Source organism: Rattus norvegicus, chromosome 15 (genome assembly GCF_021556685.1).
Source record: "Rattus norvegicus strain SHRSP/BbbUtx chromosome 15, alternate assembly SHRSP_T2T, whole genome shotgun sequence".
Lineage (NCBI taxonomy): Eukaryota > Metazoa > Chordata > Mammalia > Rodentia > Muridae > Rattus > Rattus norvegicus.
Genome location: NC_141548.1, coordinates 35,965,185 through 35,988,759, shown reverse-complemented (window position 1 = coordinate 35,988,759; position 23,575 = coordinate 35,965,185). Strand labels below are relative to the sequence as shown.

Below are 23,575 nucleotides of genomic sequence, written 5' to 3'. Positions count from 1 at the left end.
ATTTTTGCTTTTCAGAAAGGAAAAAAAAAAAAGTACCAAAACAAAGTTCAAGAATAGACATTAAAGTGGCATTTTCTGAGAATATATGAAATTTTTAGTTTCTGCGCAGTTCTTTATTCCTCTGGGCTGGTTTTCTAGAACCCCTGCTACTTTACAATGGTTATTGGCTTCTCTTAAAATCAATTTCTTCAGATGTTACAGCTATGACGACCTACCAACCTAACTCTTTCCTGTGGCCAAATGTCGAATCTTTTTCAGCAAAAAAATAAAATAAAATAAAATAAATGCTGATGGATGAGTGGAAATCTGAGTATGTGTACATTTTAGCAGCAAAGTGTTAAATAACAAATAAAAACCCTGCTCAAAATCCACCGCAGCTCCTGTTTAGAAAGTGAAAGGGGGATCCGAGGAACACACATACGGAGGAGGAGGCTCTGATCTTCATCCCATGGACCGACCGACCCGACCCACCCGTTTCACAGAGCGTCTGGCTCCTCTCTCGGTGACACCTTTCAGTTCCAAATACAAGCTCCTCCCTGGCGCTCATCAGCACCGTACATCACCGCACGCCCCAGCTTGGACCATCAGAGGGCTACGTGGATTTGCTCAGGACAGGAAGGCAGGCATTTCTAGACCACAGCAGCTACAGCCTGCCAAAGACATGCTTTCGCTTCCCGTGGAGAATGCGCATCCAAGCCAAACAAAGCCAGAATATCGCATCTTAAAATTAGCCACACAAACCCAAACACATTTTTTAGCTGTCGCTTTTGATCTCCCCACGTTAACTGGCTAGAAAGTGGAAATGCGTTATAGATTTCTTTTCTAAAAGATTGCTTTGAGAATTTGGCCCTTGTCACCTTAGCATGTACTGAGAGATAAATGGTCTCCCTTGCCCAATGGGGGAATTTTGGCTATCAAATAAGTACGTATTCTTGAGATTTTTGGCCCGTAATGTTTTGAAGGGTTTTGTAAACAGTGTTCTACATAGTACCCGCTTCTCTGAGCGCTCCTGAAGACCGATTCAGAAATAAAGCACAGGCAATGAGTACAGTACCCCTCTCGTGTCATTACTGATAAGATTTATTGGTTTCATGTTGCAAGTTTTACTTGAAGGGTACTAGCCCCATGTAATGATGACAGTTCACACCAAATGCAACCTCCATAAAAGATGCTATAATGGAGCCCTGGGGTCCTTGTATAATTCCATATTTGATAGCCAAGACACAAATAAAATGTTTACAAGAATGTTCCTGTTCATCTGATTTTTGCCTCAGGAAAAGAAAGCGAAGAAAAGAAGAAAAGGGAAAGAAGAGGAGGAGAGGGTGAAGGAACCACGTAAACGGTTTTTCCTCTCCCTTGGGAATTTTTTTTTAATCAGTGCCATGTTTAATGCTAGCCCTGTTGTCACAGAGGTGGACTGAAGTTAAAAAGCACAGTCCTTGATTGGCTTTGGTACATTCCACAACAGACTAGAACAAGTAAGACATACACCAACCCTCAGAAGTTCCAACCGCCAGTCACACAGAGTTACACTGAGTTACGAGAGAGGAAAATTACAGACACGAAATGAAGGGTTGAAACCCGGTTTATCTTTAATCCTCTGGGATAAACTATGAAACAAGCAGTCTGAAGAGTGAATCCTCAGTGTCATGAGCGATGTGCAGAAGTTTACAATAATAATATGGGCACAAAATAGATTGTCGCCTTTAGTACATTAGGGCCATTAGAATTCTCGTATACCTACTTGCATGAAGTTACCACAGGTTCATAGCAGACTTTGCCATTTAATGCCTACAGAGCCTAAAGCTTCCAAAATGCCTATCTGGCCTGTACATATTTCATTAAAAATAAACTCTATATAATAAATAAATATATAAAATAAATAAAATGTTGCCTTTGGAATTTCTATAAATAAATTTAACCTTTTTTCTTTTTTTCTATTTTTTTCCTTGATTTTTTTCTTTTTCTTTTCTTTTTTTCTTTCTTTTTTTTTCTTTTAAACTAAGAGGTCTTTGCTTTAAATTCACTGGGCTATGATACCAGCGAGAATGAACTGATAGTCTTTTTAAGTGAGACTGCACTTTCCACGCCTGTGGAAAGGCAGTGTTCCCTTGAGCAGGCCACCAGCCAAAAATCCTGATGAGTTGAAGTATGGCAGCTGTGCTGATATAGGATGAAGTTCAACTGATCAAAAATGTAAAAGCGTGTCTATTTCCCAGCATGCATCAGGCCGTTGTCCTCGTGGCGCGCTGCAGTCCCCCCTCTACTCACTCATGCACTCGCACCCTCTCCCGCAGCCTCTCTCCCCTGCTTTCACAATAAATCAAGCAAGTGGCCCTAGGCAGCCCTCCAGGAGGACCAGCCAGTAAGTGCAGAGCAAATCGGCAAGTCCTCATCCAAGCTCCCATCATACATATGCATGCGACAAAGTTTGGCAACAGTGGAGCTGAGGTGACGGCACTGCTAATCAATAAGAACCCACCGCATGAAAGCATTTATAGTGGTTATGTTTTAAGGGCTCAAGTGAAGACACTGTCTTTGTCAACTTTGGCTTAGAATATCCTTATATAGTTCAGGTACTTTGTCAGGGTCCACTGGTCTAGGTAAAAAATGTGTAAATTTCTGGTGCCGTTTAGTCCTGGTCCCTTCTCTTGGAGTCCCATCCTTATTTAATGCAACATAGTATCTCCTTCCGGTGTCCACGTGCTTGTACAGGTTGGAAGAGTAGGTGTTGTACCAGTTTTCTTCAAACTGTTCTCTGAACACGCACTCCTGTGTTAGTTTTTCCTGTAAAAAAAAGAAAGAGAGAGAAGAAGAAGAAGAAAGGAAATAAATACAGCAAAATGTAGCTGCTTCATTAAAAAGCAATGTTCTCCATTGTTACATACAGGTTGAGTCCCCACTATTCTAAGATCTTTGGACCAGAATAGTCTTAAACTACTTTTTCCAAATTGTGGAACATTTGCATTTGCATAGTGAGATATCTAGGATATGGGACCCATATCTAAACACAAAATTCACTTATGTTTCAAATATACCTTCTACGAATAGCCCGAAGGTAATCTTGCATCATATGTTTTCATTAAAATGTCTATAATATGGAATTTTCCACTTGTGACATCATGTTAGTGCTGAAAAAGAACATGTTTAAATATGGGGACATTTCACAGTTCAGAATTCCAAACCAAGGATGTTTGAGCCGTGTAAGCCTAATAAAATCACGTTTTATTTTAAACTCTATTTTTTTTTTTTTTGGTTCTTTTTTTCGGAGCTGGGGACCGAACCCAGGGCCTTGCGCTTCCTAGGTAAGCGCTCTACCACTGAGCTAAATCCCCAGCCCCTTAAACTCTATTTTTAAAAAAAAAAAAAAGTTGCAATCAAATAAGTCGCACATGAAATTAACAATAACCAAAACCTAGATGGTTCACTGACCTCCTGGACAGTCAGATTTACTGTCACAATGGGAGCACTGAGCTTCACACTGCATTTTGCACTTTTACTATCAAATAAATTTTCTGTACTTAGCCACCACCAAAAATGAAAACAAAAGTCCATCTTTAACTACTTCGATGCCCTTTGCAAAAACTCATTAATCCTATCAAGTTAATGACATTTGACTTTCTTACTCGAGATAGTTAAAGCACAAAAGATTCTAAACAATTTGAGGGATAGGAACTACATTGGATTTTTTAGATAATATTTACTGGTTTTTCCACGATCTAGCTATGCGAAGTAGAAATGTCAGGGATAAAGTCAAGAAAAAGGCAGCACCTTGATGAATACAAAATTTAACATGCAAACAATCTGCTGACAGCAGCCGGGCACTCTGTAGTGTCTTCCACATGCCAGTCACTATACTCACAGGACAACTGCCCACTGACCATTCTTATTTTTGCCAGAGCATTTGGACAGAGCCTCCCTGGAAGCATCTCACCGTTAATAGATTTTTGTGTACAGTACTTGCTATATCCAGTGACATCTGCAGTGTTACCAGTAAGTGACACCTTGGAGCATCCTGTCGCATGAATTACAGTCTAAAGTCTTCACACTCAAGCTTCAATGTGCCTGCACTCACCTGAGGTGTGTCTTTAACCCATGGGTTATATAAGCCTCTTAAAAATTCTGACCTCAAATTTTACAAAATAGAGATTCTCCAAATCCCTGGGAGAGCCAGCAGCAGCAGTGCGCACCAGTAATCCTAGCATTTGGTCGGCACAGGCCAAAGGATCTCTAAGTTCAAATCCAGCCTGCTCTACAGAGCAAGTTCAAGAACAACCAGGGATACACAGAAAAGCCCTGTCTTGGAAATCAATCAAAGAAGCAATATCCAATTCCTGGGAGAATTCTAAAGCAGACCATCCTCAGGGCATGTTTTAAGATGTACACTGCACCTTGCTGTACCCAAAGGACTGGCTTCAAGACATCCCACAAAATCTGTGGCTGTTCAAGTCCCCTTACATAAAAGTGGTGTGCTTGCATAGAACCTACCTCATCCTCCTGCAGACTTTAAACTATCTCTAGATAACTAATGAGAGCTAATGCAGAGTAAATACAGCAGACGTAGCTGTGCAGTGTCACTGAGGACACAGCTTCCTAAACTGTGGGATGTGGTCCCATATGGGATCACGCAACTGAATGTGCAGGTCATGAAGAGAGTTGACGCTAACTGTTAAACGTCTCCAAATGGGCAACAACCAAAACTAATTCAAACTCAAATTCAAAATGAAGACGAGCTGCTGTGGCAGCAAGGTCCACGTCACATCACGGAACCTCACCGCAGCCTGGCTCTGAGCAGCAGAGCATGCTGTCAGCCATGCGGGGCCAACCAGCATCGCCTGAAGCACCTTGGCTCTTAAATCCGATGAACTGTAATGTTTTCACCATGCATAGAAACTTTTCTACTCTTGTAAAAACAAAACCATTTAATTATGAGAAACAAAAACTTGAATATTTTCCACTTTAGCATGTAAGTTTTTCAAATTAGAACATCGTTGGATTGTATTACGTTAGAATGTTTGATTTTAAAAATCATTTATTTGAGTTTCATTAAACCTGAGTTGCTGACTTGTGTTTTATTTAAAAAAAATAATTTTTGGGTTGAGATTAGAATAGAATTTCCAACCATTTCTAAAATGATCTAAACATACTACTGACATTTTTGTACTGTATATTTATGTTAAAAGCAATGTTATTAGCACTGATGCTTATAAAATCAAAATGGTGATTACCTCTGGAAAGCACTGAAAGAGGTCTGTATCTGTGCATCAAATATTCCACCAAGGTTTAAGTCTGGGCAAACGTCAATGAGCACACCCACCTCACCAGCAGGCAAATTGACTTCATTTTTACATACAGGCCAAAGAACTGGTTTACATTTTCTTTGTGACATAGTATTAGCAAGGGTTTGATTTTTGTGCCTAATGTGTGTATGTATGTATGTGTGTGTGTGTGTGTGTACATATGGAGAGAGAGAGAGAGAGAGAGCGCTAGAGAGAGAGAGAGCGCTAGAGAGCGCTAGAGAGAGAGAGAGAGAGAGAGAGAGAGAGAGAGAGAGAGAGAGAGAGAGAGAGAAGCACAAATGGGAAATGTTTAAAGCCCTCATTTAGGGAAAAGGGGCAACAGTAATGTGTTTTGAGGGGGTTTCGATCCACGGAGAGCTGGATCTGATGCCTCCTGTGAGTCAGAAGGGACAGCCATGATGTTTTCTGTCTTGACTGAGGGAGTATTTCCAAACATAGTCAAGTCAAAACAAACCTTTTAGCCCACTGGTTCTTGAATCACCCCCTGATTTCAGAGATGCCAAGGAAAGCTAGACTCAATATTACATTCCCACAGCAAGAAAATCTCTCTGTCTTCTTAAATCCCCCTCTCCTCACCCTGAGCTCTATGAAAAGTGCAACCCCTTCTGCCCTCACAGTGTGGAGGTCATGCAGTCACGTGTGCCATGGTTACAAACAACACACCCATCACATCCCACTCCACAAACACACACTGGGCTGGAGTGTGAGCTAAGGCTGCTGCTGGGGAAGGGAGGAAAGAGGACTTTCTACCTCTGGTCTTAGCACTGCTCAGCTGAAACCTCTAACCAATACCTTTCTAGCTAGTTATTCTAAAACTAAAAACTAAGAGTGCTCTTACATCCTTTCTGTTGGGCTCCTGCTGGTTGCTGTCCAAATGGGAAAGTTCATGAAATCAGGGAACATGATGCTGGCTGGACGCTGCTCCAGATGCAACACTATCATTGAGAACATGGAAGAACGACACCTCAGACTCTCCTGAGAGCCGTGCTCTGGTAGCTGGAACTAACTGTCATGCTCACCAAATTGGCAGATGTATAGGCAAGAAGAAAAATCACCAAGAGGCTAAAGACGAAGCCTTCGTGAAAATGTGCAGCTACAACCACTTCATGCCCTCAAAGTACCCTGTGAATGTCCCCCTGGGCAAAGTGGTCATCACAGGGATGCCTTAGAACAGCTCTGAAACACAAACAAGGCCAGATAGGAGGCCATGGCCAATGCTGAGCAGTGGACGGAGAAAGACAGGAACAAATGGTTCATCCAGAGCTTAAGCCCCAGGCGTATTCTTTTTGTTTCCATCATTACAAATAGGAAAAGGTGACTTTTAAAATTCTTGCTTTGCTCTTGTCCACTTGGCACCTTGAATAAAAAAATATAAATAAATAATAAACCAGGCCCACGGGCTCTGTGGACACACATCCAACTGATGGCAGACTGAAGTCATTTGGAGTATCGTTTACATGAGGACCAGACATGTTACAATAGATGTTTCTAGAGCGTTAGGCAAAGATGGCCTGCAGGAAGGAATGTGTAGTATCTATACATTTTACATAAGAGACCTGAGCATGGGCATCGATGGGTATGTCAAGGGGGTCCTAGAACTAATCCCCTATAGATTCTGAGGGGCAACTGTCATCGAAAACAGATAAAGTCATTTGATCTTCTTCTGTCCCAGTCATTCAGAACTTGAGGGCATACAGCACACTTTACATATCACCAAAATACTGATGCTCTTTTATATTCATATATTAAAGCATATGACTTAATATACTAAGTTTAGAAAAACCAAATGGATAGACCCATGTTCTCCCATTGTTAAAAAAAGACAAGAGGGCAGAATGGAAAAGGATAGAATTTTACAAAACCAACCAACAGTCCAACATGAGGCATGCTTTGCCTCATTGTGGTTCTTCTTGGGGGAAGGGGGCTCATGCCATGGTCCATGTATAGAGATAAGAAAACAATTTGCATTCTCACCTTCCGCCATGTGGGGCCTGGAGACTGAACTCAGGTGGCCAGTCTCTTAACCCAAAGGCCTAATACATCCTCCAATAGCTCTTACCAGCTTCCTCTAAAGTACTCTTCCAAGTGGGCAAAAGGCATCAGCAAGATTTTTGATGCTGTTTTGGTTTGGTTATTTGGGTTTTGTGGTGTTTGGCATCAAATTCTGGGCCTTGTACACACCAGGGAAGTACTCTACCGCTGAACACCCTCCCGTCCCTCCCCTTCCTCCCCTACCTCCTCCACCCTACCCTGAGACTTTTAACCAAGTATCACTTCATCAGACAAACTTGTGTTCTTTGGTTGAAATAAGGGAAAGTAAAAGAAAAGTGTTAGCATGTTTGCACCAGGTTCATGGGGACAGAGTGGATGAGAGAAAGTAAGATTCACCCACAGCACCACCCACACACAGGCTGCTCCCACCGATGTGGCCTGAGGAACCTCAGCCTAGCACGGGCTTGCAGTGCACAGCAAAGAGCAGCATTCCACTCTTCCCACCTGTAAGTCTAGAAGGGGCTTCAGGACAGATGTAGCCACTCCTGCCCTGAGGAGCCAGCCTGAGCCTGACTCCGCCCACACACACACACACACACACACACACACACACACACACACACACACACACACATCTTCATCAAAGTCCCTGAGACAAACAACAAAGGAGTGCGTTCAAGCAATCAATCAGTATTTCGGAGTTGACTTCCACCGGCACAGTCACCCCCTCCCAAACAAGTTAATTCCTGACTAAAAGCAAATTCAGGAAATTTTCTAAACAATTCTCTTCCATTGATGAAATGGAATAAAAAGTAGAATTCAATGCTAAGACCTCAGCAATATGAAAAATGGGGTGGGGAGGCGGGAAGTACAGATTCAGACTAAGGATTCTTTCTCTCCACTGAAAAGTGCTGAACAAATACTGCAAAATAAATCTTTTTTAAAAAAAATATAGAATGATGTCTCCTTTTTGGGAGCCATATTTCAGGAGCAGTTCCCGCTGGGTTTGCCTGTAGGCACACAGGCTGCACAGAGGCCTTTCTTTCATCAGAGACAAACCACAGGAACATCACATCAGCTGGTTCACACTCTGGGAGTCTCCTCAACCTTACCCCTCAGTCACTGAGGAGACACTGACAACCATTTCTGTCCCTCCCTGAGTCTCAATGGCCTTATCTTAAAAGGTTAGGCCAGGTAAGGCAGCTCTAAACTGAAAATCCAAACTACGTTCAGTGTCTGAATTTGGGGGCCATGGTGTCGGCCGGCCATCATGAAGTTTCCTATTGCAGAGTGTTTCCTATTTTTTCATTAGGGATGTCCAACTCTACAACTCTATAAATACTCCAAAAACTTCTGTCCAGTGCTTGTTACGAATGCTCTGTCTTTAGTAAGGACCCTGAGAGAGTGTGACAACAAAGATACCATCAGAGAATAGGGCTAAGCTCCAGGAAGCCCTCAGTGACAATGGTGTCCCTGATATAATGTGAACATCAGAACCCCTCAGAACTGGAGCAAACGGGATGTAGCCTGTGCCAGGTCCAGTTCCATGTGTGGGCAGTTAGCCCAAAGAGGAGCTGACGTCTCATCACCTGGACCACGGCCTCTTGTCATTCGATGGCGAAGGCAAGGGTGCATTTCCAGAAGTTCCACTCAAGCCACCACTCCCTTGGGACATGGCTGTTCTGCTCCTCACTGCACACTGATGATCTTGGGGTTCCTGGAGCTTTGTTCACCTCTGAGACACGGGGTGCTATTTCCCAAAGGGCCACCAACCACTAGGGCTATCACCTGAGGCAAGAGCTAGCTGCACCAGGCTGTGCTCAGGAAGAGTACAGCCACTAAGTCTCCTCCTTCCTCTTGTCTCGTCCACGATCTGTACTTTTATGCACACACTGCTAGCTTTGCAGGTGAAAAAGGAGGAGGGGAAAATGAAGCAGAGAGCAGAGGGAACAAACTTCTACACAGCCAGAAGATCCTCATCACACATTTTAAAACTATTGAAGGGGCTGGGGATTTGGCTCAGTGGTAGAGCGCTTACCTAGGAAGCGCAAGGTCCTGGGTTCGGTCCCCAGCCCCGGAAAAAAAAAAAAAAAAAAAAAAAAACTATTGAAAAACTCCTGTAAAAGTCAGGTAAGCATTGGTTTGATTGCACGAATCAATGGTGTGGCTCTCCTCTCTCACGGGCGCTTTAGCATTGTTTATACACACATAACTTTGGGAAACTGAGAAAACTTTTAAAACAGTCTAACCCCCTCTGACCACATTTTCCTGGTGGTCAGCTCAATGGTCATACAGCACAGGGCTCGGCAACTTCAGGTGAGGGAGGGAGGTCATGCCGACACTGAACTGCTAAGCCAACGGTGCACCTGCTATACCGCTCTGATAAGCAGCTTTCAGTGGAAACTAAGACTTTCACTGAAAAATAAAGCAGCTTCCCTATGCCACGTACATGTCGCAGATGATCTCCCCCTTCCGCTGGGGACTATGCCAGCGTGCCATTGCTGTTTTAGACAGACCAGCAAGATTTACAGTCCATGTCTTTATAACTACTTAGCTGAGACAAATGTTTTAAGTTATGTATTTCTAGTCCAAAAAAAAAAAGCATCTTTAATTAAAAATAGACAAATGCAAATTGGAAAACTAGAAAAATTGTGTTAACCTGCCTTTTTACATGTGTGCAGAAGGGGAGTGTGGGCCTTCAAATAAACTGTACACTTTTTAGAATTATAGGACGCAGATGTTTTAAAACTCACCACATGTTTCCAATGCAGACGGTTTATAGAGTATTCCACTATAAAGTGATCAATTCTTGTTTTATTGTATTTCCATGTTTTAAATTTTTTTTAGATTATTTAACTATAGCTGTTTATGGCATACCTATCTTTGAACTATTGGATTTTATCACTAGACTTGGGTGGAGAATGTGGATTTAATTCAAAAGTCTACTAAAGTCCATGCTTTGGAACAAAATCTGGTGAATGTTAGCAGCTATGGAAACCTCTTTTCATTTCATGTCATCAAATTCTGAGCAATGGGAAAAACTGAAATTAAAACTTCAAAACCTTTACCATTCCCGTTTAAAGCAGAGTATGAGATAATATGGGGAAATTTCAGTACAGCCCTGAGGACACCCAAGCACACCTAGGACACTGACTCACCTAGACACTAGTTTCAAATATTAGACAACAGGGAAGTAAGTAAGACACAGGCATTACTATGCTCAATTTGAATCTCTGCCCCCTTTCTATAAAAAGGAATTAGAGATGTTACAACATTTGAAACAGAGTAATAGTTCTTGTTGCAAACATACAGACTTATGCTATTTTTAAACATGATTTCCACATGACTGTACAGCAAGGCCTTAACCACACTATGTAAATTACTCCATTCACTCAACTCCAGGGTCACTTAAACAGCTGGCTGCTAGGATATAAACCACCAGAGCAGGGAAACTGCATGACAATGACTTAATTGCAAAGCTCCCGAACGTTTCCCGGAGTTAATGACTTTGCTGTAGTCATTCATTCTCATATCTAATGTTTGTTACAGTCGAGGTATTTAAACCTCCCTTAACCACAATGACTCTTTCTCATTAATAATACAGCAGTAAAGCCTTAATGGGAGCTGTTGCAAGGACCAGGGCGATTAAATATAATGACTAAAGGACCATTAATAAGAAGCCAGGTCTTTTAACCATTCTCTCCTGGGAGAAGTCCCCAACTAGATAGAAAAGGAGTGGGAGGGCTCTTTCTCTCGTGTCTTTAGATGCTCCAGTTCAGATCCAACCACCATGTCTCCTTAAATCCTGTTTCTCAAAACCTCTGTAAATCCCCCACAATTCTGGATAGACCTGCCTGGATGTCATACTCTTCACCATCTTTATTACCTCTGGGATTATGGGAACAATGGAGTTGCTTGCATCCAGGTCAATATAACAGGCAAGTTTTCCTACTGCCTTATCAAAATATACCAGAAACATATGAGAAAGGGGAAGAGCAGGGAGATCACGGAACAATCAGTAAACGTCCAGACAGGTAGGAGGAAAGCTACGCCAAGTCAGGAGGTTGTCAGAATTCGCTGTAATTTTCAAAAGAGATAAATGTGTTCAACCTGACTTAAACATCGCACAACAGTCTGGAGAGTGCTTACGTAATAGCAGGCGCAAAGCCCTGGGTTTAACAACAATAACCCAAAAAATGAAATGAAATAGATAATACACAATATATTCACAGTACCCCCTAAATATGTACAGTTTTATATTCTTTTTATTGGATATTCTTTATTTACATTTCAAATGTTATACCCTGTCCCGGTTTCCAGTCCATAAACCCCCATCCCCTCCTCCCTCCCCCTTCTTCTGTGAGGCTGTTCTCCCACCAACCACCCACCCACCTCTCCACCTCCCCACCCTGACGTTCCCCTACACTGGGGGGTCCAGGACCAAGGGCTTCTCCTCCCATTGGTGCCCAACAAGGTCATCCTCTGCTACACATGCACCTGGAGCCATAGGTCTGTCCATGTGGACTCAATTTTTATATTCTTATGTATTGACGAAACCATTAGTTTGAGCCCAGCACCGTGGTTTTACACCTATAATGACAGTTACTTGGGAAACTGAGGTGGAAGCATAGCTTCTGTCCAGTAGTTCTAGGCTCGCTTAGACAGTACAGGGAGATTCTCATCTCAACACATTTCATTAGTTAATGTTTAATTAAGTAAGAAATTTAAACATTAAATGTCTTCATGCATTTTTAATTCTACAAAATATATATGGAATTAATAATTACTATAGTCTCTGTATTCTTCCTATACCTAAAAGTAAAAGGAAAGAAAAGCTTGTCCTTTCCAGTGTGAAACTTTACAGAGAAGCAGGCCCAGAGTCCCACCCTAACCACAAAACTCTCTGCCATTGGTACCTCCTGGGAGAGGGCAACACTTCTGTCCAGTGGAGCTGACCCTGGCCATAGAAACCGAACCCCACGGCAGGCCCCATGTCCAAAATTAGTTTTCCAACACAAAAAGACTCCATGATTTTTGAGTGGTTTTTCTTCCTTTTTTTTTTTTCTTTTTCGATATGGTTTGGTGGGCTTGTTTGTTTGTTTATCTTGTAGGGTTTTGTTTTGCTACAGTTTGGTGGGCTTGTTTGTTTGTTTTATGCTGTAGGGTTTTGTTTTGCTACAGTTTGGTGGGCTTGTTTGTTTGTTTTATGCTGTAGGGTTTTGTTTTGCTTTGTTTTCTTTGTCTGGGAGGAGGATCTTGGGGAAGGGAAAGAATAGCATCAAAATGAAAAAAAATTTAAATGTAATTTTAAGAAACTAAAACAAAAAACACCTCCTCAGAATCAAGTTCCTTCAGTATTTACAAAGCGATCAGGACCTAGTCTGAATCTGGATACAAGCACACACGGGCACATGTACACAGAGAGACTGAATGCATGCGCATACACACACAAACACACATACACACATCTTCCATGTGTCGTGCTTGCCCACTATGTGGCAATAAGTCAGCTGCCAAGGACAGATCCACTCTGCCAAGTAGGACGAGCAGGATGGGGGGGGGGGGGCCTTCCTTAGGAGACGTCGACAGAAGTAAATCTTTGTTCCAGTAAATCACACAACTCACAAACTTTCTGCTCATTTTCAAAGAGGAATTCCCACAGGGAAAGCCTTGCTCCGGCACAGAACAGAATACGAACTTAGAAAGTTTGCCTTTTGCTTTAGGGAGCATTTAGACAAGTGCTCATACATAGTTGATGTGAACCGAATTCTACAAACACACCTACCTATAGTAAAAGTTGATCAAACTTCCTTTAAGATCTAAGCGGAAAAGCAAACCGTAGAACACATGTTTTCACTGCAGACTCTACCTGGTATGAGCCATGACTTCAATGACCACTTAAAACACACACAAAAGGCGTAAGCGCTGTGAATTCACCAGTGGGAGGTTGTGTGGTGGGAATGGAGAACAGACACCCTCAAAGGGACCAGGTTGAGGGACAATGAAGAAAAACAAAGCTAGGCAGTGAGAGGTAAGTGAGGGAAAGAGATTCAAGGAGGACACCAGACAAAGACAGAGGAATCCAACAATGACTCCATGTCTGTGATAATCATCGGATACTTTGCTGGGAGGTGGAGCTGGAAAGTGAAAAATGAAGAGACTTTCCAAGATAAACAACGCAGTTCAGATTCAGCATACAGTTAGTGGAAAGAGAAGGAAAGGACTTCAAAGATCAGTGGGTTTAATGACAACGTAAGCCCGAAGATAATTTATGAAGACCTAAAGACACACAGAATTTCCCCAGAAGAGGCAGGCACTTCCCCAGAAGCACACACTCCTGAAGCTGACCAACAAGGCTTTGGTTTATTTCTCTGTAAAATAGGGGCATTGTACAAAGAAGTTTCTAAGGTCCCTTTTCTATCAGGACCCTCAGTACTAGGGCTAGAAGCCAGGGCTGCCTGGAACACTAGGTGTAAGCTCTGTACCTACTGCACTGCACCTAGCCCTGAGAGACCTAGGACTCTAATGACTGCGTCTCAGGAACACCAGAATGCCACTCATGGTAACTCTGTAGGGACAAATTGAATAGGAAACGAAGAGACACTTCCAAGGGGCTGGAAAATAGACAAAGAAACCAAATAGAATGTGCTGCCTGGGGTGCCCAAGTGGGGGAGGGCGGCAGCCTGCAAGTGCTAGCTGCAAGCTGTCTGGAGGACAGGGCTGATACTTCCAGAGATGTTTGTTCGAGGGTTTTCCACGTCCCTCAGACTCCCCCCCCACCCTCCATCTTTTTCCCCACACTGGCTTCAAGGAACAGGGCTCCTAGAAGAGCTGTCTCCCTGACCAGTGAACACCCACACTATGGCTTGCCTAAGAGAACTCCAACCCAGGAGAGAGTAACTGGTTAGCGATGTGTAGACATGTGGTATGGGTACAAGGCAAAGAGAGGACCCCACCACAGAGAGCTGCTGACACCAGGGACCAAGCCATTCCATGCGATCTCATGGGACTCTTGAATTTTTGCAGCACTTCTGACTGGAGCTTGGCTCCCTCATGCCCTTCATCCCACCCTTACCCACAAACAACCCTCTTCAGACTGGAAGGGAAGGGAGCCTGTCCCTGCCACTCTTCCTGCTCCTAGGACCCCCAACTCCTGGTTGCCACAGACACTCAGTCAGCCCAGATTCCTCTGGAATGAACTCCTTCTACCCAGCCTTGTTTTGTGACACATAAATGGCCATTCTTTTCTCCACACTTGCAGGACTATGTCTAATTATCATGGGACCCTCTGTCTTCTACTATATAACTGAACTTTCTTCCAGATCTAACTGGGTCTACCATGACTAACTAGTCACCCTGTTATTCCAAGACCCCAATCATACAGCAGGAAGTTATTCTCTTACACATCTATATTACAGTTCAACACTGGAGTCTGGCAGGACAGGAACTCAGAGACAGGAACCGATGCAAAGGCCATAAAGGAATGTTTGGTCACTGACTTGTTCCTCGTGGCTTACGCAGCCTACCCTCCTCCTCCTCCTCCTCCTCCTCCTCCTCTTCCTCCTTCTCCTTCTCCTCCTCCTCCTCCTCCTCCTCCTTCTCCTCCTCCTCCTCCTTCTCCTCTTCCTCCTCCTCCTCCTTCTCCTCCTCCTCCTCCTCTTCCTCCTCCTTCTCCTCCTCCTCCTTCTCCTCCTCCTCCTCCTTCTCCTCTTCCTCCTCCTCCTCCTTCTCCTCCTCCTCCTCCTCTTCCTCTTCTCCCTCCTCTCCCTCCTCTCCCTCCTCTTCCTCCTCCTCCTCCTTCTCCTCCTCCTCCTCCTCTTCCTCTTCTCCCTCCTCTCCCTCCTCTCCCTCCTCTCCCTCCTCTTCCTCCTCTTCCTCCTCCTCCTCCTGCTCCTCCTCCTCCTCTTCCTCCTCCTCTCCCTCCTCTCCCTCCTCTCCCTCCTCTTCTTCCTCTTCCTCCTCCTCCTCCTTTGCTTCATCTTCTCCTCCTCCTTCACCCTCCTCCTCTTCTTTCTTTATTCTCTCATACAATACATTCCAACTCGCCACCTTTCCTAGTTCACCACCTTCACCTCCCCTCTCCTCTTCAGTTTCTGTTCAGAAAAGAGCAGGCCTCCCAGAGATATCAGTTGAACACAGCATAACAAGATGCCGTAAGACCAGGCACAAACTCTCACATCAAGGATGGGTAGAGAAACCCAGTAGGAAAAGGGAAAAGGGTCCCAAGAGCAGACAAAAGCAGACAAAAATGTCAGAGACAGCCCCTCTTCCACTGTTCAGAGTCCTCAAGGGGCTTTTTAAAAATACTGTCATTCCATACCTGTCATCCCAGCACTTGAGAGTCAAGACTGTCAGGTGTTGGAAGCCAACTGGTCTCAAGTAAATAAATAAATCATTTTTAAATAAATTAACAAGTATTTTAACCTGGAAAAAATGATTTTGGTAGTTACTCTGGGTACTGTGAGAACCCAGTAACTTCACCAACATGTAAATGTTAATAACCATGGCAAAGAAAATTACAAATGAAAATGAAATCCCTAATAAAAAAATTCATTTACATAGGTAAAATAATAATAACTACATATGAGACTAAACTATTAGCAGGAAGATGATTCAGTTGATAAGTGTGCTTGCCTCACAAGCATGAGGACCTGAGTGAATCCTCAGCACCCAGATAAGAGCCAGACATGGATGGCACACACCTGTAACCCAGCACAGGTGAGAGTCAGACATGGCACATGCCTGTAACCCAACCACTAAAAGCCCTGAGGCTTGATGACTCTGAGATCCAAACTCAGTAAAAGATCCAGCCTGAAAAACTAAGATAGAAACGAAAGAAGACACCAGATGTCAAACTCTGGGGTGTGTGTGTGTGTGTGTGTGTGTGTGTGTGTGTGTGTGTGTGTGTACATGCACACACATTAATAAGCTATTTAGAATTACTCTTTAAGAGGAATCCATTGTTGGTGGGGTTGCAGACTGGTACAACCATTCTGGAAATCAGTCTGGAGGTTCCTCAGAAAGTTGGATGTTGCACTACATGAGGACCCAGCTACACCTCTCTTGGGCATATACCCAAAAGATGCCCCAACATATAACAAAGACACATGCTCCACTATGTTCATCGCAGCCTTATTTATAATAGCCAGAAGCTGGAAAGAACCCAGATGCCCTTCAACAGAGGAATGGATACAGAAAATGTGGTACATCTACACAATGGAATATTACTCAGCTATCAAAAACAATGCCGTTATGAAATTCACAGGCAAATGGATAGAACTGGAAAACATCATCCTGAGTGAGGTATCCCAATCACGGAAAAACACACATGGTATGCACTCATTGATAAGTGAATAGTAGCCCAAATGCTCAAATTACCCTAGATGCACAGAACACGTGAAACTCAAGAAGGATGACCAAAATGTGAATGCCTCACTCCTTCTTTAAAAGGGGGAACAAGAATACCCTTGGCAGGGAATAGAGAGGCAAAGATTAAAACAGAGACAGAAGGAACACCCATTCAGAGCCTGCCCCACATGTGGCCCATACATATACAGCCACCAAACTAGATAAGATGGATGAAGCAAAGAAGTGCAGGCTGAGAGGAATCATATGTAGATCTCTCCTGAGAGACACAGCCAGAATCCGGCAAATACATAGGCGAATGCCAGCAGCAATCCACTGAACTGAGAACGGGACCCCCATTGAAGGAATCAGAGAAAGGACTGGAAGAGCTTGAAGGGACTCGAGACCCCATATGAACAACAATGCCAAGCAACCAGAGTTTCCAGGGACTAAGCCTCTACCCAAAGACTATACATGGACTGACCCTGGGCTCCAACCTCATAGGTAGCAATGAATAGCCTAGTAAGAGCACCAGTGGAAGGGGAAGCCCTTGGTCCTGCCAAGGATGGACCCCCAGTGAACGGGATTGTTGGGGGCAGGGCGGTAATGGGGGGAGGATGGGGAGGGGAACACCTTTATAGAAGGGGAGGGGAAGAGGCTAGGGGGATGTTGGCCTGAGAAACGGAGAAAGGGAATAACAATTGCAATGTAAATAAGAAATACCCAATTAAATAAGGTTGGGGGAAAAATTACTCTTTAAGCATTGCTTTTTAAACATTCTTTAAACATTGGTGTTATGATTGACATTAAGTATAATTTGACTAAGTCATGAGTCTTAACTTTAGAATTCAACTTGCAAGAAACACAAGGCATTATGTCTCCCATGCAGTGAGATTCATCATAGGGCACAGATGCAGCAATGCCACATGGGTTCTTGAGGAACACTAGGGAACGAGTGTGAGCTGAGGACCAGCATAGCCAGTGCTAAGCTGGTCACATCACGGACACTGTCTCCTCCCAAGGTCAGCTCAGGAGGTCAGAACACTGATCAATGGGTAATGGTTGCTAGGGCAGTGGGAGTCATTTTCTCCAGTGTTATAGCCACTGGAAAGAGGCTATGCTCCTGTAAATAAACTCCCATTCATGCTCATACAGGTAACCCTATTAAATTTGGGGGGTCACATTAATATGGGAGTAAGGAGGCTTGTTGGGAAGAAGAAAGGGTTCAACAGAGTGAAAGGGAATCAAGAGAGTATGATGGGATAAATATGATCAAATATTTCATATGCTGGCATGAAACTGCCAGAGTAAGTGAATGAATGAATGAATGAATGATGAATGAATGAATGAATGACAGAACACAACGCAGAGCTGGTGAACAGCGAGACTAAGTCTCCAAGCCTAAGGATTCCACTCCTCCGTGCTTACTGTCCATGTTCTAAATGCTCATAAGGAAAGTACAGACCAGAATCTCCCATAAAGCACAGCCAGAACACAGTATCTGAAATATTGTAACTTGTATGGAAAGTGAAACAATAGTGGAACAGGATCTGAAGCCCTGTAACTTTTAGAACAGTGGGAATGGAAAGCAAAGGAGAGAGGAGGAAACATGAGGATGGGAAAATGGAGAGGAACCGAACTTCCTTCTGGGGGCCAAGGAGCTTCTTTCTCAAAGCCAATGCCACAAGGCAGTCAGGTAGGCTACAGTCACCTGGCACCGTGTGAACCAATCACATTATGTATCACCAGGAGAAGGATATCCTTCCAGTGACCTTGGCCAGTCTCTTCTTTGAACTGGGTTTCCAGAACTTCCTTATAAAGGAGACATAAATATCAATGGGTATTTTGATGAATAATATTTTAAAAAAAACAAATTTAGAGAAATCAACTGCTGTCTGGATTTTAAGCATTTATAGGAAGAAAAGAGGTGACAGCTCTCAGTGTGTCCCTGCCACTTAAAGCCATAACCTTGCAAGCTTGGGGAAGTCCTCTACAGCAGGGGTGTCAAGAAGGCAGGCTCTTTTGTCTCAGTTGGTTGTCACAGTGCCTCTGAGGCACATCAGGCCAACAGGTTGACAAATGATGTTTCCTCACAACTTCACAACTTTGAGGTGGTTCCTCCTGGAGGCACAGCAGGAACATGTGGCCCAGCACTTTAGAGGCCGCCCCAGATCAACAGCTCTCACTTGCCTCTAGTGGAGCCAGTTTTCCCTGAGGCTTTAAGGCATCTCCTAGATGGACCACAGGTAACCTCCTTCGAGTAGCTATGATGCTGACGGGGAGGACCCCCCTGGCATCAGCTGAGATGAGCAGAAAGGAGATGGAACAGGGCACAGTTAGCAGCCAACGGTTCCAAGCACCACAGCCTCTGCCAGGAACACCTGCCTGTTTCCTCACTCTCCTCTGCCATACTCGCTCCTCCTGCAAAGCTCCTCCTGCAAAATCGTAAGACCTTTCCTTTTGAATTGCATGAGAACATTTATTATACCGATTCCTGGTTCTTTTTGTTTTCACTGCAGTTTTGTTTGGTTATTCTGTGAGCCTGAGGGCACACATGTGCCACCGCATAGATGTAGAGGTCAGAGAACAACCCGTGGGAATCGGCTCTCTCCTTCTACCATGGGGCTCCAGCGATCAAATTCAGTCTGCAAGGCTTGGCAGCAAGCGCTGAGCCATCTCACCACCCATGTAACTCTTGCTTTCCATGTCTGATTTCTGAACAAAGCCCTGGGTTCTTTTTAGCACCCACACGAAGAAGTGCAGACATGGCCACCATTGTACACCCATCCAATGCTCACTACTCCCAGGAGCTAACATCGGTAAGGTCTCCTGGAGCATTGAACTGGTGCTCCTGGGAGGAACACAAGATGAGGTTCCCATGAGCCTCCAGTAACAGATTTTGTTAATCTGTCCATGCATTCTACGTGTGTTTCTGTTTAAAGATGCTTACTTAACATACATTTCGGATTCTTGACCATCTGACCCACAGCAACATCACCAAAATCAAGCCCCGAGGAAGCCTCTCTAAAAACAAGTTTGCTTCACAGAACATACCATACACACCCTGTGGGGCTTTTATTAGCACTAGGCAGCCCTTTAGCACTTGCTAAGGACATTTTATGAGCCAAAATCATCAACAAATGGCAAGGAATAAAAAATTCACAACACTAAACAGATGCCCTGGAGAGAGGTCCAGACAAGAAAGCAGGGCTTGACCTTTGACCTCAGCCAGGAATAACTGTAGAGAAGATCCACTGTCTTTCCTTCTTCTCTGCACACGTCTGCAAATATGCATGAAAGTGAGACAAATGTAGATTTGAGGGTTATAAGCAAAATTTAACAATTACGTAAATTCCACTGAAGTGGCTGGCTCAAATCAGCAGTGATAGGCGATCAATAATGTTCACTGAGTTTTGAAAGAAACCCAGCAGTGAGCGTGAAAAGGTGGATGCAGATGTGTATGTGGCTGAGCTCCACTTAAGAGTGAAGGTGTCTGGAAAGAACCTAGATGCCCTTCAACAGAGGAATGGATACAGAAAATGTGGTACATCTACACAATGGAATACTACTCAGTTATCAAAAACAATGACTTTATGAAATTCATAGGCAAATGGATGGAACTGGAAAATATCATCCTGAGTGAGGTAACCCAATCACAGAAAAACACACATGGTATGCACTCATTGATAAGTGGCTATTAGCCCAAATGCTTGAATTACCCTAGATGCACAGAACACATGAAACTTAAGAAGGATGACCAAAATGCAAATGCTTCACTCCTTCTTTAAAAGGGGAACAAGAATACCCTTAGGAGGGGATAGGGAGGCAAAGTTTAGAACTGAGGCAGAAGGAACACCCATTCAGAGCCTGTCCCACATGTGGCCCATACATATACAGCCACCAAACTAGATAAGATGGATGAAGCAAAGAAGTGCAGGCCAATAGGAACCGGATGTAGATCTCTCCTGAGAGACACAGCCAGAATACAGCAAATACAGAGGCGAATGCCATCTTTAAACCACTGAACTGAGAATAGGATCCCCATTGAAGGAATCAGAGAAAGAACTGGAAGAGCTTGAAGGGGCTCGAGACCCCATATGTACAACAATGCCAAGCAACCAGAGCTTCCAGGGACTAAGCCACTACCTAAAGACTATACATGGACTGACCCTGGACTCTGACCTCATAGGTAGCAATGAATATCCTAGTAAGAGCACCAGTGGAAGGGGAAGCCCTGGGTCCTGCCAAGACTGAACCTCCAGTGAACAGGATTCTTGGGGGGAGGGAGGTAATGGGGGGAGGATGGGGAGGGGAACACCGATAGAGAAGGGGAGGAGGAGGGGTTAGGAGGATGTTGACCCGGAAACCAGGAAAGGGAATAACATTTGAAATGTAAATAAGAAATTAATAAAGATGAAAAATAAATAAATAAATAAATAAATAAATAAATAAATAAATAAATAAATAAATAAATAAATGGAGAATGCCAGCCTAACACTGGCAAGAAGACATAAAAAAAAAAAGTGAAGGTGTGTGAATAAACGGCAGTGTGTGAATGGAAGAGCATCTAGCAGGCAACCGAGAGAGAGAGAGAAAGAGAGAGAGAGAGAGAGAGAGAGAGAGAGAGAGAGAGAGAGTTAGTGAGTCCGTGAACAGGAGAAGGAACAATGAGCTGCAAATGCGGTGGGAGATGAGTACTGAGGAATAACTACGCAGGACAGTAACAGACTGAGCCCTTTCTCAGAACCACGCTGGTCCACTGCATCCCGTGACTCAAGAGCAGCATTAGCAGACTCCGCCTGGAGGGTAGTTTGTTTCTGACACAGCAGTACTGAGGTGGCACTGACAAGGAGTATCTGGATTCAGAAGGAAGGTGGGGTGGGGAGAAGCAGGAGAACATGGAGGACACAGGCTTGTGTCTCTCCTGTTGTCATCTGGCCATGCACCCCAACTATACCCCAACTTACACACTGACTGTGCTTCCCCTGTAAGCACCAAGACTCAGGACTGGGGAAGCGGAAGTTAGACAGCAAAGCACAGGAACGAAACCGCCAGTATGTAGACCTACTGTGTATGTCAACTATGTACAGGAACTGCTCAGAAAGCAGTTCGTTGTGAATTCTTAGGGGTTGTCATCAAAAGTATTCTTTCAATCAGAACTCCCTGACAAGTGCAACCACTGTAAAGTCCCCTAACACTTGCTGTCCAGGAAAAAAATCTTGCAGGAACCCCAAAGCACCAAATCTGTTTGTTCCAAATGGCTACTTAGAAAATAAACTGCAGGAAGGAATTGCAGCTAGGTAGGGAGAAGGAAGGGATGGAAAGGGGAAAGAATTTATTCAGTAATACATGTCTAAGTTCCCTGCGTTTCTTTTCATAGCTTGAAAGCTTGTCTATTTTCATTGCTGAATAATACTGCATTATCTACATGTACCAGAGTATTCTTAGGTTATACCAAAGCTCACTTATACATTTATCTGCTAAAGTGTATCTTAGTTGTCCCTAGGCATGGAGAAATATAAATAAACCTGCTAGAAACGAAAAGAAAAAAAAAGGAAAGAGATTTGGAATCTCACTGGAAATCTCACATCCATCTAACACTCATTACGTGTCAACTACGTTCAAGCCTTTGCTTTACATATCAGGAGTAACTTGGAACACTAATGCAACCAATCTTGGGTTTAGGCAGTGGCCACTTTATCAAAACTACTTCCCAAACCCATTCTTCCCTAACCAGCATCTGACAGGAAATGGAGCAGAACTTTGAGGATGGGATCAATGTAGAACAGGAAATGGCAGTGAAATAGCAGGGTAGGTGGAGACAGAAGGCAGCTCAGGTAGGGAGAGCACCTGTCCCTGGGAAGCCTTCCTTAGTCTGCTCCCCGGATCCAGAGCCACCGCCCTCCGACCTTTTGGAAGCAGCTCAAGAGTCAATCGGTCTCCTCTGGGCCATGACTTGTTGGCAGAGTACTTACTTGCCTAGCATGGGTGAAGCCTGTATTCCGCCTCCAACACCACAAGCAGAAATAAACAAACAACTGAAACCCTTCAACAACACATGAGAACCCCAGGTCAAGTGCACCAACTCAGCAGCAACCTGACATGTCCTGAGTGAGTCCCGAGTAGTCAAGGTGGCTACTCTGCCCTGCCAATAATGCCAACCTAACTGGAACTAAACCCCAACACTATAAGACCCAAAGAGGATTTCTCAGTACCTAAAGGCCAGGAGTCTTGTCACAAAAGAAACATGAGTCTAAAACATTCCTTCAAAATCCCATCTGTGGAAAGGATGTGACGCTCTCTAGCATGTGGCTAACTCTGGATAAAATAGTATTTATTCACACAAACAAATGGTCATAGTTTTGAGACAGGGCATCATTTAGCCCAAGCCAACATTTAACTCTGTTTAGCCTCCTACACACTGGGATTTCAGGCAGGTACTACCACACCTCATTTTTGGAGTGCTAGGGTTGAACTTTGTATATATCTAGCTTTTATTATACATATCTAGCAATTACTGTACCAACTGGGCCACATATTCATGAACGGTCACCCCTAACATGTATATATGTGTGAAATGAGATTTTCTGACTTACCTCACCTGTCACTTGCTGTCTTCTGTGATCTTAAGTTGGCAATCCATTAAAATCTTACTCCTTGTCTCTGACATAAGAACACTGAGAACTAAGATGATCTCCCAGAGAAACACCCTTAATCAGCTAAGAATTATGGCTAAATTTCCTGAAAACTGGCCATGCATTTATGAACCATAAGATAATGCTTTATCACTCAAACCATCAGCTGAAAAAACCACCCATTCCCAGAGCATGTCTGATATCTGTTGATCATTCAATGAATGAACCTTTTCATTTCCTTCCCATGAACTTCATTGTTTCAAGATTGTGAATGGAACATGTCTAGGCACCTCCTATCAAAGG

General features: G+C 43.7%; 1 protein-coding gene across 5 annotated transcripts in view; it reads right to left on the bottom strand.

Moving 5' to 3' along the window:
* Positions 1-1,062: 1,062 nt before the first annotated feature.
* Positions 1,063-23,575, bottom strand: part of Fgf9 (fibroblast growth factor 9) — a 43,956-nt gene continuing 21,443 nt past the window's right edge. For 4 of the 5 annotated variants that reach the window (XM_087585016.1, XM_087585018.1, XM_087585020.1 and 1 more), the window contains one exon: positions 1,063-2,787. In XM_087585016.1, the coding sequence (XP_087441142.1) occupies positions 2,542-2,787 (246 nt within the window). In that variant the 3' untranslated portion in view covers positions 1,063-2,541. The remainder of the gene's footprint in view (positions 2,788-23,575) is intronic. The other variant, NM_012952.2, reaches the window with a different exon arrangement.